General features: G+C 40.2%; 2 protein-coding genes across 2 annotated transcripts in view; one reads left to right on the top strand and one right to left on the bottom strand.

Moving 5' to 3' along the window:
- LOC137186186 (caspase a-like) overlaps positions 1–15,688 on the top strand; it is a 198,079-nt gene that overhangs the window by 92,872 nt on the left and 89,519 nt on the right. The gene's annotated exons all lie outside the window — the stretch shown is intronic.
- Positions 1–15,688, bottom strand: part of ppm1lb (protein phosphatase, Mg2+/Mn2+ dependent, 1Lb) — a 47,932-nt gene that overhangs the window by 4,458 nt on the left and 27,786 nt on the right. Inside the window, exons 2-3 of the mRNA XM_067594875.1 lie at positions 11,697–11,913; positions 285–446 (exon numbers count right to left, since the gene is read on the bottom strand). Coding sequence (XP_067450976.1) covers positions 285–446; positions 11,697–11,913 — 379 coding nt within the window. The remainder of the gene's footprint in view (positions 1–284; positions 447–11,696; positions 11,914–15,688) is intronic.

The raw sequence follows: 15,688 nt of genomic DNA, 5'->3' as shown, positions 1-15,688 counted from the left end.
AGAATTATGCCTACAAATACACCTTAAATACTGTGCACTGTCTGGCTGCATTTGATAACATGCTAATTCAGAAGCAGATTGTGTTATCAGTCACTGGGTTTTGATGTCCGTACAGAGACACAAGATGTGAAGAAAAGGATAACGCACTAAGCTTTGATCATAAGAAGACTTTTTTTATGCCTTCATGACAACAATCTGAGTTTTGATGTTCTCTCAAGCCATGTTGTGCTGCTCAGAATCAGTGGTGAAAAGTCTATTGGTCTGGACTGCAGCTGTTTTCTCACCAGCTTTCTTGATCCTCTTGCGTTCTTTGAGCTGGTAAGGTTTGTGATCATGTGATAGAGGAATGGCGTTGCCGTCTTTATCGCAAAGAACTCCACGTGAGTCTCCAACGTTGGCCACCGTCAACTCCTTATCAGACAGCAGGGCCACCAGACATGTAGTACCTGAAACAGAGGGAGCGGAGGGGCCCAGATACAGATAGGAAAAAAAAAAAAAAAAAAAGAGATGGAGCAGGGGAGGGCGGGGGGAGAAAGAGGCAGAAAAGAGTCGTAAGAGAATAAGTGGATCATAATTGGGGTTGGCAGTATGGAAAAAAAAAAATCCTCTAGCAGGGTATGCGTAATTTTATATTCATCACATTGTTGCAATAATCATTATAATACAATATTCATTCATACAAAAATGAATAATCTAAGCAGAAAAACATTTTTTTGGTAACACAGGAACCCGATGAGAAAAACCTCTTGCAATACACACACTTCCCTCCTGCAACAAAGTGAAACACATGAAACTGTGTGCAAACAATGCAACAAGCCCTCTGAAGTAACTTGTCTTCCTTGTACCAGTCTCCAAACGCTTTCATTTCTTCTCCTTCCTCTTTTTGTTTAGCTTCCCAGCCAGGCAGAACAGTCTGGACTCAGAATCTGAGGCCTATTGTGTGAGATCCAAAGTCCTGTAGAGAAAGAACAGATCTGCCTGTTTGGCCATCTGCTCACACAGACTAAAGACAAAAATGGAGAGAGAAACAGAGAGAAAGACAGAGAGACATAGAAAAAGAGAGAAGGGAACAGTGGAGAAAGTAGGGGGTCCTTCTGGCCAGGACCACCCGGACAGAGATAGAGATAGACAGAGAGAGAGTGAGAGGTGCGGGGGATACACAGGGAGAGAAAATGGGACGTGCAGTGGATACAAGCCCAGAAGAAAAACTAAAACAAAGCTGGTTTAAATGCCATCGTAAGAATGTGGTCGACCTACTAACTTTTGAGACTTCCCTTTAAATTTCCACATCTTGGCGTGATGTTTGACTAACTGACAGTTTATGTCTCAGCTGCTTTGGGGTTAAGCAGGATGAAGTAGGTCTTCCCCTTCCCACTCACTTCAGATTTACTCAGCCCAAACTTCAACTTCAGCTTGGACAATATATGTGAGGAATGAGACGGGGGAACACAGGCGGCGGTGGATGCAGACGAAAAAAAAAAAAGGAGTAAGAGGAGAGGAAGGCTGGAGGGCCAGGAGTAGGGGAGAGATATGAGGGAAGAGAGAGAAAATAGATTACTTCTCAGCAGGACAATGATTTTATTATTCCCGTTTATTGCTTTGGCTGAGAAAAAAAAAGTGATAAACAGAAAAACTGTGCAAAAAAAAAAAAAAGGAGACAGAAAGATGAGAAACAGCTGCAAGCGCAGTGAGGAAGACTGAAGTGAATATTGATGCCACTTAATTGTAAATGACTTACTAAATCTTTTACCCAGTTTGAGAAAAATATATTTCCATTAGTTTCATCATTGTATGCATCCTTAATCCTGCTGCTTATGCCTATAGTTTCCGCTGCACTGTGCCATGCTGTCCAGCTAATTATCCTTATCTAGTTCCCATGGCGATAGAGATAATGGACTGAGGTGCCTTGCTAGCACACCCTTCCCCAATTAGCCTAGCCATGCCAAGCACATATTCAGCATTCCCTATTAAAATGGCACCATGGCCCGCATGCACCCTGTGCTCATGCTAATTATTGGCTTAGCTTGGCCAGGCATACTTTCAACACTCCAATAAGATTAACATCTCAGCCCCAGATAGTCCCTCACTCCAATTTGTATCATTGCAATGATTCACTCTCTCCGAACAAGCAAAGACTCTCTGCTTGTTCTGTCAGTGAGTCTGGAGAGCAAAAGTGTGTGTAGACTACATCCCGTGGATTTATGTTCTTAACCAAGCTGCTTGGCATTTAGGTGAAAAATGTGAGGGCAGGATTGCTGCCACCCTGCTCACCTCAGCTCATTGTCTGTTTCAGAGTCTTTCTAAAAAACACTACCTGCCCATTAGTCCACCCACAAAGTTTTTCCCCTTAGAGCTGCCATCCTATTTTACTTACCCTCCTTGGACTTGCACTGTTAACATTTATAACAATGCTATTTTTAGCCATACCATGTACATCATTTTGAACTGCTTTACAAAGGCTGTTCAACACTCAACACTGCATTTGCATACTATGTCACAATGAGGCTACAGGTGAGCTCTACTTTCTATAGTGTACAATTCTTATTCCACTCATTTGTTTCTATCATAAATAACTAGTTTATTCAGAGCTGGCCTCAGACTTTTTGGAGTCCTAGGTGAGAGTTTGTTTTGGGGGGCCTGTGTACATGTGAACCAGTCAATCATTTCTGATTCTGCGCAGTGTTTCTTTTTCCTTTTATAATTTTTATGACGTCATGGGCGTCATAAAAATAGTGACAGGTCAGGTCATAGGTGAAGCATGTCATTTTACACATCTAAGGACAATTGTGGGAAACAGCAGTCTGATTGTACAGGGTCGTTTTGGAAACACTGACAAAGTCAACCTTGTGGGTCAGGAAGTGGTTTAAGATTATTGATCTCACACAACAAAGTGAGTACAGAAAAATAAAAAGCTGTTTGCCTCGAGTCCTTACACACTTTTTAAACAACTTTCAAACACAAAAATCCTGAATAAATTCATGCTGAGGTCAAACAGAGCACTTTCAAATCCAACATCAAAGACAAGACAAAGACTTGACACTTGCATTTGATAGATAATTCATCACAATGAAAAACTCACTATCTTTATGTTTTTTTTATTCCTTTCTTTATGTTTTCTAACCATCTTACTGCAATTAGTTAGTAACTGTGAGCATGAAATACTTTACTTTACTGTCCCTAATTCACTCTGACATTTGCTACTTAGAAGTCAGCTTCCAAAAACCACTGTATTGTTGAGCTGTGCTGTTGTATAACAACAACTGTCACAACTCAGATGTCAAAGATGTTTGGTCTTTGTCAAATGTTTCATCAACATTATGTTCATGTCCTTAGGCTACGCATTTCCCAGTACTATTTTGAATATTACTGCACATCAATAAACATTTAAAACGGGATAAAAAAATATTTGTGTGTCCTCTTTCATCGGTCTTTAACTTTTTCAGTCAGCATTTTGTATTTCTGTATTCTGCTGATACACATTTTCTGAGTATTGCCCTGTTATGCCAATGGACTATGCTGTATGATCTCAGTCCTTATAGCATAAAGTAGGATCCTAACTTATTATAGTGTATCCTATATTGATTTGAATTTTTTTCATTGCTTGCTAGGAGCTTCATCAATTTTCATCCCTATATTGTACACCTACACACACCCTTTATTTATTCAGCAGCTTGGCACACCAGAGGACTAAAACACTTCATTGGAACCTCTTCTTTAACACAAAGTGTTGCGAGCGAGTGACACAAACTAACTAAGTTTCAGTTAATGACATCCAATGGCAAACAGATCCAGTTTGGGTTAAAAAACAAATAAAAAATGGTCGTTTTGTTTCCATTTTGGTAACACAGACATAGAAAATTGTGTTTTGTCCTATCATAATGAAACATAAAATTTCAACAATCCCTATAGCTCTACTGTTATGGTCCCTTTTGGATGATGTTGCAGTTAAGTAGCTTTAGGGTGTGTCTCTAAAAGTCAACTGTTCTGACCTGTCACCATTAAAATGAGATGAGATGACATTTCACACAGTCTGAAAGAGAAGAAAGAACAGGGCTCATCTATGTTTTGCTAGGAAGGGGGAAGGGGATTAACAATTAAAGTTGGAAATAATAAGAAAGTTGATACCAGTTAGTGTCCATAACTGGGCTGGTAATGCGGGTGTTGCCTTCAGTATTTGGTGCTGCAATAGTTCAAATTGCATCGTTCTCGGCTCGACAAAGTGAACTAAAGGAGGAAACGCTGCGGAGTTTGAACACACTGCTGCAAATATACTCGGTGTGAGCAAACATTTAGTTGAATGAGAGTGGAGTGTATGTCACTTTTTAAGGTAATAAGACCCTTCACAGAAAAGAACAACGGGCCTTATGCATGAATGTTTTCTTATTTTTCCTCTTACATTTGTTCTTGCACAAAGCAATAAGAGGAAAATGAGAAAACATGAAACGTGCGCTGACAGCCAACTCCGACAGCCAAGTCTGCTCTTACACACCTGAGTATGTTGATGAATTGTGTCTGATCTTAAATTGGATGCGTGTGCCAAGCAATTTGCGATTAGCATAAGGAAACGTCCAAATATACCTATATAAGCGCAGCAGACTTAACTGCCATGTGCAAACCACAAACCAACAAGCCACGACAATTTCACAGGTAACATTAAACTCAGACAAAAGAAGAAAAGACAGGGGGAAATAAAAGGAAAACTCTTCTGCAGAGATAGAAACTTTAGGATAATGAAGTTTCATTAAGAAAATAAAATCTTATTTCAAATGTGAGCAGTGGTGTCATCAGTCCAGAAAAGCACAAAGCATGGCAAGAGATCACAAGTGCAATTAATGCTGTATCTGCAGAAGAAAGAACTCTTAGTGAAATAAAAAAAAATTGTTTGATCTGAAAACGGACGCCAAAAAACAACTGCCTGCTGCCAGGCGTATTATTACAGCCACAGGAGGGGGCCAGGAAACTGTCAAAACAACAGACATGGATGAGCGCATTGGAGCCATTATTGGAGAGGTTTCTCTGTTGGGGTTGCTGCCTGATATTCCACTGGACAGTGACCTACCACAGCCAGGAAACATCCCGTCAGCACCAGACAGCATACACCAGGATCAGCTAGCAAGATCCGAAGGCAACAATAAGCAACAATCCAAACTTTTAATCTTCACAGGGAATTTAATTAAGTTGAATGCTTCGTTTGATTCCACATTAAATGTATTTGAAAAACACTTGAATTTTACCTAGTCTACAGCCTACCATGTGCCTGTTTTTGTTTTAAGCTACATGTCTATTTTAAATCATTTGTATATAAATAAATTAGACAAAAAACATATGTATTAACGGTCTTTATTTTATTTTTTGGATGCATCTGGCCCCAATGCACCATCAATCATCATAAATCACTGAAATGCCATTACAGTTTTTCTGCCTTGAGTATAGGTTTAGGTCCATAGAGCGTGCACAGTATGTTTTCAGGAAGCGGCTTTTTCGGCTTCATGAGCCACTGAGCAACTTTCATAGGAATAAACGGGGCCCTGCTTCTGACGCTGTATCCAGTCTCTTTATACACCCATTATAATTTCAGCTTAAGTAACGCTGGCGACGGCACACAGATCCTTGCTTCTTAAATAGGTGTTATTTGGATAAACTGACTGGATATTGGGAATCTAAATGGTTACTTTTTTCATCTTAAAAAATATTAAAACATAATAAAGTGACATGTTAACAGTCCTGAGGAGAAAATTACAACAGCTTAATCTCTGCCATTGCTGTCAGTTGGCGCAAAATGCATTCCGGGATACTTAATTTCGGCCGCCTTCGGCTGACCAATAGTGTAACTTCATCACTCAGTCAGTCGGTCAGTGAGTGACGGACAGATGCGGTTATAGGATTAGCCGCGCTGTTGCAGTCCAGCCAATAGAACATTTCAAGCTCTCTTGGGGGCCCGCTGGTGGCCACAGGGGTTCTAAGCAGGCACTTAGTTTGCAAATGTGTTGGGCGGGCCCTGGGATTTGGTAGTTTCATCTCTGATCTAAGTTGAGGCTTCAGAACGTCACACAGGTTCGGAAGAATCTGCCTTGGTAAGTGAAAACGGCTTATGAGCCATTCGTCACTCTCAGTAAACAAATCTGCTCTTTAAATACATGCTCTCTTCTCAAGGCCTGGTTGGCCAACGCATCCAGCAGTAGCAAATGAGCAATTGCGGATTTGGTTGGGCACCACTTCACTTCATACTACTTTATATACTATGAAAAATCCTAATTGATGAATAGTGCTGTCATAATTAATGATTGGTCAGGTGTGTGTGTGTGTGCGCGCGCGCGGGCTTATTGGTCTAATTTTGTTGTCATTTAGACTAGACCTAATCATCTTTAATAAGTGTAAACATTTAAAATTAAGAAATGAATAAATAATAGAACAACAAAAACAATAGTAGAACATTTTTCTTCTGTGTTTTCATAAAGTAAATTGCTTTCTCATCATCATCATTATTAATATTTCACAGCACAAGACGCAATTTGGCTTTTGTGCGTATTGGCTTACATGTGGTCTTGGACCACAGCTGCCTTAACAAGCAGCAAGTATGCAACACGAGCAGACCTGCCAACCCTGGACAAATTTTTTGAGTACCACTTCCGCGAACTAGATGCATCAGATGCAAATCACTGCTGTTCACAGAATGAATTATTGTACATAATTTGCAAAAATACACGTAACATGTGTACAACATGAAAACTCTTGATACTGATAACAGATTGTTTACAAAAATATGTGCAGATGCCAAAACTGTTAGTTCGTCATTTATGCCTGTTTGTCCACTTCTCTTTCACCTGGTTAAACACAGCTTACCAAGGAACACAGTTTCACTCAGGCTACACACTAACCAATACTGCTGCATTTATATAGTTTATATTGTTTACAACCTCCACAATAATCAAACTTAAGCCAATTAGATTTTTGAAAATATGATTTTCAGCTAATTTGAAAAGATGATGACAATGTAGCTGTAAAATCCAAACCAGCCTAAACAGACTATTTTATGGCTACGATGAAATAAATGTTTTAGAGCTGGTTAATACAACAGTTCTCATTATAGGTAGGCTATTATTTAATGGTAGGATGACCTAATGACAGGCTGAATATGAACATGACTGTTGAAAATCGTTGACTAATCGTATCAGCATACTTTCATGTCAAAATGCGTACCTGCTAAGCAAAATGCATACAGGTTGGCAGGTCTGCACAAGTATTGATGAATGCAACAAAAGTTCTTAAATTGTTTGCATGAACAATTTAAGATCAAATCTGTGTGTATGCACAATTCATGCATGAGGCCCAATGATCAAAACAAACATTAAACATCATCGGAGTGAGAAAATGAAATGACTCATACCAATTAACAACTAACAATGAGATCAACATTCAGCTAAAACCAACTATAACAGCAACATACAAAGCTTAGAAAAGCAAAAACTAGATGATTGGTACTAAACAAAATGGAGCTTCACTTGGAAGAGATTCATATGATGAAAGCTAAAGAACAACATTTATATTGCTTCTGGCTGTTGAGGAAAGCTTGATTAACATTTCTGAATAGGCATGGGACATGTAATTAATATAACAATATGCAGTGTATAGTGATACAATCTGTTGCAATACAATATCAGTACTCTAGCACCAGAAATATGAATATCTTCTATTATATTACTGAAGTAGATATTTTTCTTTCCTTTCTGCAGATATTTGAAACCAAAATGTTTGGCTTTCTGGCAAATTCAGCCTTTTCCCAGTTATGGCTGTTTGACATTGAAATGATGACATGTGTGCTCATTTTTCTGTGTGTGCGTGTTAAACAGACTCTTTGTCACCTCTTTATAAAATATAAACCACTTCATGAATACAATACACAGTAGGTTTGATTTCTGACTTGTAAAACAGTATTTTGTATTTTTAGGAGGTATCAGAAGTAATATTTCAAGTGTGCAAACATTATTTTTCTAAAATGTTTCTGCACACATTTCCATGAACTAATCTCAACCGTTCCTGACATTCACTTTGTAAGACAGAAACCTTGATGCAAGATGACATAATTAAACTGCCAGCTTGGTTGCTGAATTGCTGCTCGCACCTACAAGTACAACTACTGATTATTGGACTATGATGCACTGCTGAACACTTATGTGTGCTTGCGTGGGTGCAAACATGTGCGCTGTGAGACATGTCACGCAGCTACATAAAAGGTCAGTGCAAGCAGAATACCATACCGCATTAAGGAGACTGCTTCCATAATAGACTCTAAGCTCCTGGGCATTCCATCAAAGTCCCATCTCCCTTATCTTCCTTTCAAGCGCTTTTGTTCACTGATAAACAACAGAGGGATGAACGAACAGGGGGATAAATCTGATACGCTGTTGTCCTGGGGACTGGGAGCTGAATTGAGAGTGTATCTCTCTATTTTCCCCTCTCTCTTCCTTCCCTGCCAGCTTAATTTAGGCCCCCGATTACAACAGAATGCAGGGAGCTGTGCACCCTAAATGATGTGATTGTTGAATCAGATACACGGACAAGAATGCACAACAATTACCTGATCAGCAGATCCCCCCCCTGAGACGCTGACAAGAAAGCTAGGACAAATACTGCAGCAAATTCAATCCCAGGCTGTCTATTGCCTCGGACTAGACAACACAGGAGCTTTTTCATCGTAATGGAGCTTGACTGTAAAGTAATCTATAAACTCAGTGCCAGTCCTTGCTGTGCTGACCGAATAAAGATGATAGAAATATATAGAGGGATAAAAAAAAAAAAAGAAGATATAGACAGACGGGCAGCTGGAAGAATATTTGGAGCCCGGATACAACAGGTCACAAAGCTTAAAAACAGAGACAGAGGGATCAGGAGAGAAGATTTAGTTGGTGGCTGTTTTGAGAGACAACATAGACCAGTAACCTGATGCTTATCTGCAGCAGGAGAAGCGTCGAAGGGGAGGATGATAAGGATTAAAAAGGATGAAGAGGTCGAGAGCAGGTGAGTGTAACAAAAGGTGAGGTAGCTGCAGTACACACACTACATACACCCGCCATTTTATTAGGAACACCTGTGTAATCTAATGCGATCCAACACAACAGCTCTGCCATAAATTCCACTTTTATGAAGCTTACTCATTTTCAGTTTTTGTTGACATTGTCAGAAAGGAGATAATTGTACTTTACGTTTATTATTGAGGTCGTAGTGGGTGGTGCCCCCCTTCATAATGCACTCCAGTAAACCACCACCACCCACTACGACCTCAATAATAAATAGAGTAGAATTATCACCTTTCTGACAATGTCAACAAAAACTGAAAATGTATAAGCTTCGTAAATGTAGAATTTATGGCAGAGCTGTTGGATTGTATTACATTGCACAGGTGTATCCAATGAAGTGGCCGGTGAGTGTATATATGTATGTATGTCAACCTCTTCTGAGCTGTCAGCCTCCAGACAGGGCGCTGTTAGTCTGGAGATTTTAATTCTCCTTTTTAACAATCAGTATCATATGACCCATTCTCTCGTTGCTTAATTTAACTGCGGCAGTCCTTCTCAATGGCTCTTTCATACCGATGACTTCGCAACCAACTTGCATGTGAGTCACATGTGAGTATCAGCTGTGTGCAGGTTTTTATTTAAGCCATACTCTGTTCAAGACCTATAATCTAATTGTAAACATCCACATTCTCTTTCCCCTGTCTTAGGAGGAAGGATACCACTCAACATCCCCGACATCAGTTTCACTCTGTGAACCAAAACCCTTCTCAATTTATTTTGTCTTAAACGTGCTTCCCACTCAGAGGAGACAGTTAAGGTTTCAGTATGCTTGAAACAAACTTGGTCTATCAACATGTTGTTGGATAACATCTGAAAAACATCTGGAAAAAAAGTGTAATATCTCATAAATGAAGTATTTATCTCAAGGTCACATTCAAAGGTGGGGTCAAAAGTCTGCCATCATAGCCTTCCAGCTGCATCCCACGGCCTCCCTGATCTCCCTCCAAGAACTCTGTCTTTTGAGTGTCTTTGAAGTTCCGACGCAACGAATCGTACAAATGGGGATAAAAAGGCCCACACTTTGGGTCTCTCCTTGAAGGCGTTCATGGTTTTGTGCTTGGTTGTACACACTAAAAGTGACATGGGTAGCGCAGAAAAAAAAGGAAGCTTGCGAGAGTTCAAAATCTGCCTACTGTCTCACCTCTGCATGCCTGGCAAATCACTGCGATCCTTCAAGTAGATTGTTTGAAGTATAGTGAGGCCCTTGGTGAGCATTCAGACCAAAAACAGGCTTGTGTTAAAGTTTGATAAACAGAACCATGAATTTCAAGACTTATCAGATGCCAAAACACTGCACTGCAGTTTTATAATATTATGAGAAAGGATTTTATAAGTCTGGGAAATCATAATGATGGCATTTTATCTTTTGTTTGTGTCGATCGCAGGGTAAACAGTAGGAAATGCTGCAAAGTAATCTACTGTGACAGGAATGTGTGCTTATGTGTATTTAACTGGCAAACACATTGCCTTTTCACGTAGAGCTGTTGTCTGTCTGAACATGGCCTTAGTCTAATCAGGGGCACCGGGAGAGAAAACTGTATTGTTGCATTTGCAGTCTGTCACAAGAGAGAGTCAATGTAATCATCTTATAATCAATATTTCAACCCTCTCCCCTGCATTCTCAATAAGCCAATAATGTTTCTGCTGAAGGAAGAAAAGAAAATCCTAATCTCCACTGTTAACATAAGGTCTTGGCCTCCTCTAATTTTCTTTTTCTACATCTATGATTCTGCGGTGGGACTTTTTGTTCCCTTTCTCTTCTCCCTCATGGTTTGTCTCTTTGCCCTCTCTCCTCACGCTTTGATGTTTTTGTGCGAATTGATCTTTTTCATCACCCTTTGTATCCATGTCCTCTGTCTCGCTCTCTGTTTGTCCCTCTCCTGTCTTTCCTTACCTTTCAGCTCTTTCTCTTTTACTGTTCTCCCTCCATTTGCCTGCCGTACAGGTCTCTCGTCCCCTTCTGCTGTATAGCTCTTACTAGCAAAATGTCCTCCTTCCACACATACATCCCTTCCTCTGACCCTTCTCCTACCTCTCTGCATCCATCACTCCCTCTCTCTTGCGTCACCCCTCCCTCCCCAGCCTCCCTCCAGAGATAATTACTACAAGCCTTGTGAAGATCAGCTTGTATTTAAACAGCTGAATAAGCAAGGACCGGGGCTGCTGACAGTCACTATTCAACAACAGTCAAGTGAAACAGAGGAGTGGAAAATAATAGTTTGCGTGCAGCATTATAGGGGACATTTAAAAACATCACTGGAGGAATAACTGGTACTTTCTTTTTTTGTGTGTCCAGTAATGAGCAACACTCGTGGGCAAACAGCCATCAGTATGTGGCCTCTGTCTTCTTGTTTTGTGGTCACACATTCACTCTGATATATTGTAGTCCCACATTTAGACCATTTAATGAGCAAGTGAGGAATATATATCGTCTAACCCACTGCAAAAAAAGTCCTCCCTAACTGTAACGAATTCAAGCGCATGCAAACATTTGCAAGGATACATGTGAATATATTATGTATAAAGTTATGTGTACATGTTTTTAGAGTTTTGGGGGTATTTTCCAGGCTATTATGGTGTATAGCGCGCACACACACACTCACACACATACACACACACCTGCTTCATTATAAGTGGCAGAGAGCTTGTCCAGCATTTCTCTGTCCAAAGTCAGAATCTGCTGCTCCAGGATAGAGGGATAGGACTGGCCACCCCTCTCCTTTTTCTCATCCTTCTCCTTGTCCTTTTCTCTGTCTCGCTCTCTCTCCCGTTCGTAGGTCAGTAGCTGCTGGCGGAGAGCCTCGGGCAGGTGCGCCTTTGCAAAGTCAGCAGCAGCCTGATAATGGAGAGCAGAGGGAGATGGAGGAAAAAAAATTAGATGGGTTGCAGACAAAAATGATTTTGGTCAAAAACACTATCAGAGGCGTAAATATATTCTGATCGACATGTTTATGAGCATGTTTCTCTTTTACATTTTACATACTTTGTGTTCAAACAGAGAAGTAATGAAAACCTGACAGAAGTAGAACTGAAACAATCGGTAATTTTTAACCAAAAATACCAACCACTTACTGGTTTCAGCTCCTCAGTTGTGAGGATTTCCTGCATTTCTCAGTTTCATATCATTATAAACAGAAAGTCTTTAGGCTTTAGACTGATGTCACCTTGGGATTCAAGAACATTTACCAGGCGTTTGTCTCTATTTTTTGACATTTTATGAACTAACTGATTAACTGAGAAAATAATTTTCAGATTAATTGATAATATCAATAGGTTGATAAGTTGCAGCCCCAAGCAAGAGGAAACTCGACTGATAAGCTGAATTTAAAAATAAGTTTAAAAATCAGAGCAATTGAGAAGATAGGCCTTAAAAACATATTAGCGTATTGTTGGTGCAGAATATTCGAACGTAGTGCCCAAACTGTGATGTTTTCTATATCTATACACACACATACATGCAGTGTATTTGTCAAGTGGTATATAGTGGGCTACAGTGGTGGTAGCCTGCTTGTCCTTTCTGCCTTGAACCAGATAAATCACGGATAAACAGAGATAAAGAAAGGAAAAGTGCATTGCCAATCAAACACACTCACACCCCGCTGTGGGATAGAGCTGAGCCAGAGAAACTGTATCCTCACCTCTATCCATTTTACTTTGAGGATAACACCAACTAAACCTTTTTTTTCACACATTCCTACTGCTGCTTCAGAGCAAATAATGCCTCCCTTCCTCCATCCCCCTCCCCTGACTCGGTGCCAAACAGCGAGGGCAAGCCAGTCCAAGGTCACGAAGTTCAGAAAGTTCCAAGTAAAAATGTTGGATAATATACTGCTGACAAGCCACTGATCTGAAGCATCCCAGATTCATCTCAAATTTCATACATGTTTTCATGTGTACGAAGCAGTGAAATGAGAAAACAAAATGAGCCAGTGAAGGCTGCAGGAGAAAAAATAGTTTGATATTTCCTGGCGCTAAATATAATGATTTGAGGTCATATGACAGAGAGATATAGATGAACCCCATGTCTCAAGTGCTCATACGCTGTCCCTGTTTAGCTCCCTCTCCTATCTATACCTCCCTCTCTTTCTCTCTCCGTCTATATCTCATTCTGCTCTGGGAAATTGCTTTCAAGGACTCAGATAACCCTGCCTCCTCTTCTTCTTCTCTGCACACATGAAAACAACTCATCTACTCCTCTCCGGTTATATCTCTAGTCAGTGTTGTTGCAGCTTTCCGCTGCAGGCTCTGTCACTCTTCCCATATCTTCTCCGCTGACACCCAAACACTTCCAATGTTTTTCTTTCGCCAGACCGTCCTTCTATGTTATTTATCCGTTTCCCAAAGTCCCTTCTCTCTGCTTCCATAGTGATGTTCAGTCCACATATCACCATGGATCTTTTCTACACTCTCCTGTCTCTTGACAATCACCGTAGACATACCGCCATCCTGCTGTTACCATGCAGAGTGCAGAAGTCATAAACTGGGCTCAAAGGTGATAAATAGAAGTCTTTAGTCTTCCTTGGTTGTGCTGTGCCAAATACTGAGCACTTTAATTGTCTGCCTGTCAGTCCTTAACAAAGCCCCAAGGTCACAAACCCGTTTTTCCCCTGGCCTAGCAATATACCAACCAGTTTTGGAGATAATGTGACTGCATGTGTGTCTAACTGTACACAATTATAGTCCAAGATAAGCCTGGGAACAGCAGACAGCCTTGACAGAGTGAGAAGTGGGTAAATCCTAATTATCTGACCATCTAACCTGCTAGAGAACCAGATCAACACTTCAGACACCTGGCTGTAGCATCTGCACTGGTTTATAGGATGAAAGGAGGGAAAGAGCGGATGAGGAAGGGATGGATGGGGATGAAGACTGAGGGATAGAGGGATGAAGACAAGATGGCAAGGATCAAGGACAGTGATACAGCAGTGAACAAAACGGAGGATGAGATTAGCAGTTGACATAAGAACATAACAGAGGAATGTGAGAAGAAGCTGAAGGACGAGCTGGTCCTTAAAGGGAGAGTTATTCTTGCTGAGAGAGACATAGAGGGTTCAGAGCAGCAGGGGTCAGGAGCTGAAATTCTATACTGCATAGCAGCAGTTGACAAAGAAAATGTGCTTCAATGTGCGGAAACAGAAAGCGGGGGGGAGGGGGGGGAGTGATGAAGATGATGAGTATATATGGTCATGGAGGAAAAATAGAGAGAGATTTGAATGAACAAATGGTATAAGAGGCATGTTTGAGAGAGAAAAGGCAGGATTAAGTTTTGGTGCAGGGCTTTTTCGCTGAAAACAGGTGCCTGCTGCAGCCTAGAAAAACACTATTAGAGCTGTGAGACTGAACCAGAGCAGTAAAGATTTAAGCTGTAAAAAACAAAAACAATGAGCTGAAAGAAGCTAAAACACTCCGGAGAGCTGAAAAGTCAGGTTAGGATTCTCTGAGGGTTTGTCACGTCGAGCGACCCCTTTCACATTACACAGTTATTTGATCCATTTTTATCATAAAAATATTCATTAGTTCAGCTTTAAGTTGTTGATTATAATTAATAGGGCTGTAACTAACAGCTGTTTTCATTATTTATTAGTCTGTTGATTATTTTTTTTAGAATAATCAATTGGTTATTTAGTTTATAAAATCTAAGAAAAGAGTGAATAATATCTAGAGTCCAAGCTTAAGTCTGTGATAAACATTCCAAAATCCAGACATGTAATATTTTTATAGCAAAAATGCCAAATATTTAATAGCTTCAGTAACCAAAAACTGAGAATTTGCAGCTTTTCCTCATCACATACGATAGTGAACTGAATATCTTTGAGTTTTGGACTGTTGGTCGGACAAAATAAGACATTTGATGACATAACATCAGGCTCTGGTAAATTGTGATGGGCATTTTTCACAGTTTTTAATGTTTTATAGAACAAAACTTTATCTGAATATTAACTCACAATGAAAATAATTGTTAGTTGCAACCCTAGATACAGCAAATCTAAATTTATATAAAAAAAATGTTTGGAGCTAGTTAAATTTTGGTATTTTATCATGATTAATGACTCAAATGATTATCAAAATTGTCAATTTTCTCTGGAACAACATATTGATTTATCACACAATAAAGTCAGCATTCATAGCTAAAAATGTATTTTTTGCAGTGCAAACAATCATTCTTGTGACTCCAAGTCCCAAAACAGGAAAGCTGGCTCAGAGTGCAATCAGTCATGGCCGTGCAGAGCGTCACATTGGCATCTCCTTCACAGAAGACTTAACTTGCACCACACATGCAAGCACAAATGCTTGTATGCACATACAGTAAGTACACAAACCCACACATACCTTCCTATCTCAACAGGGCCACCTACACATCTACCCCGTCGCCCTAACTCTCCCTCCTGACTCCTAACTGCGAGCCACTCTGATGCGCAGTCCAACAGAAATAGTCAGGCCTTTTAAACACTTCCATCCATCACATTGCGAGTCTGGCAGAGAAAAAGAGAAAAGTCATGTGAGTTTTCCTTTAGAATCACCCTGAGGGAGTCTCATAACCGAAGTAGAAAAATCTCTTTCTGCGGTCTCTCTGACAGATCAAGCAGGCAGATGGAGAGAAGAAGAAAAAA

Source organism: Thunnus thynnus, chromosome 7 (genome assembly GCF_963924715.1).
Source record: "Thunnus thynnus chromosome 7, fThuThy2.1, whole genome shotgun sequence".
Taxonomy (NCBI): domain Eukaryota; kingdom Metazoa; phylum Chordata; class Actinopteri; order Scombriformes; family Scombridae; genus Thunnus; species Thunnus thynnus.
Note: the sequence above shows the minus strand (reverse complement) of the source record. Positions and strands in the feature narration are given on the sequence as shown.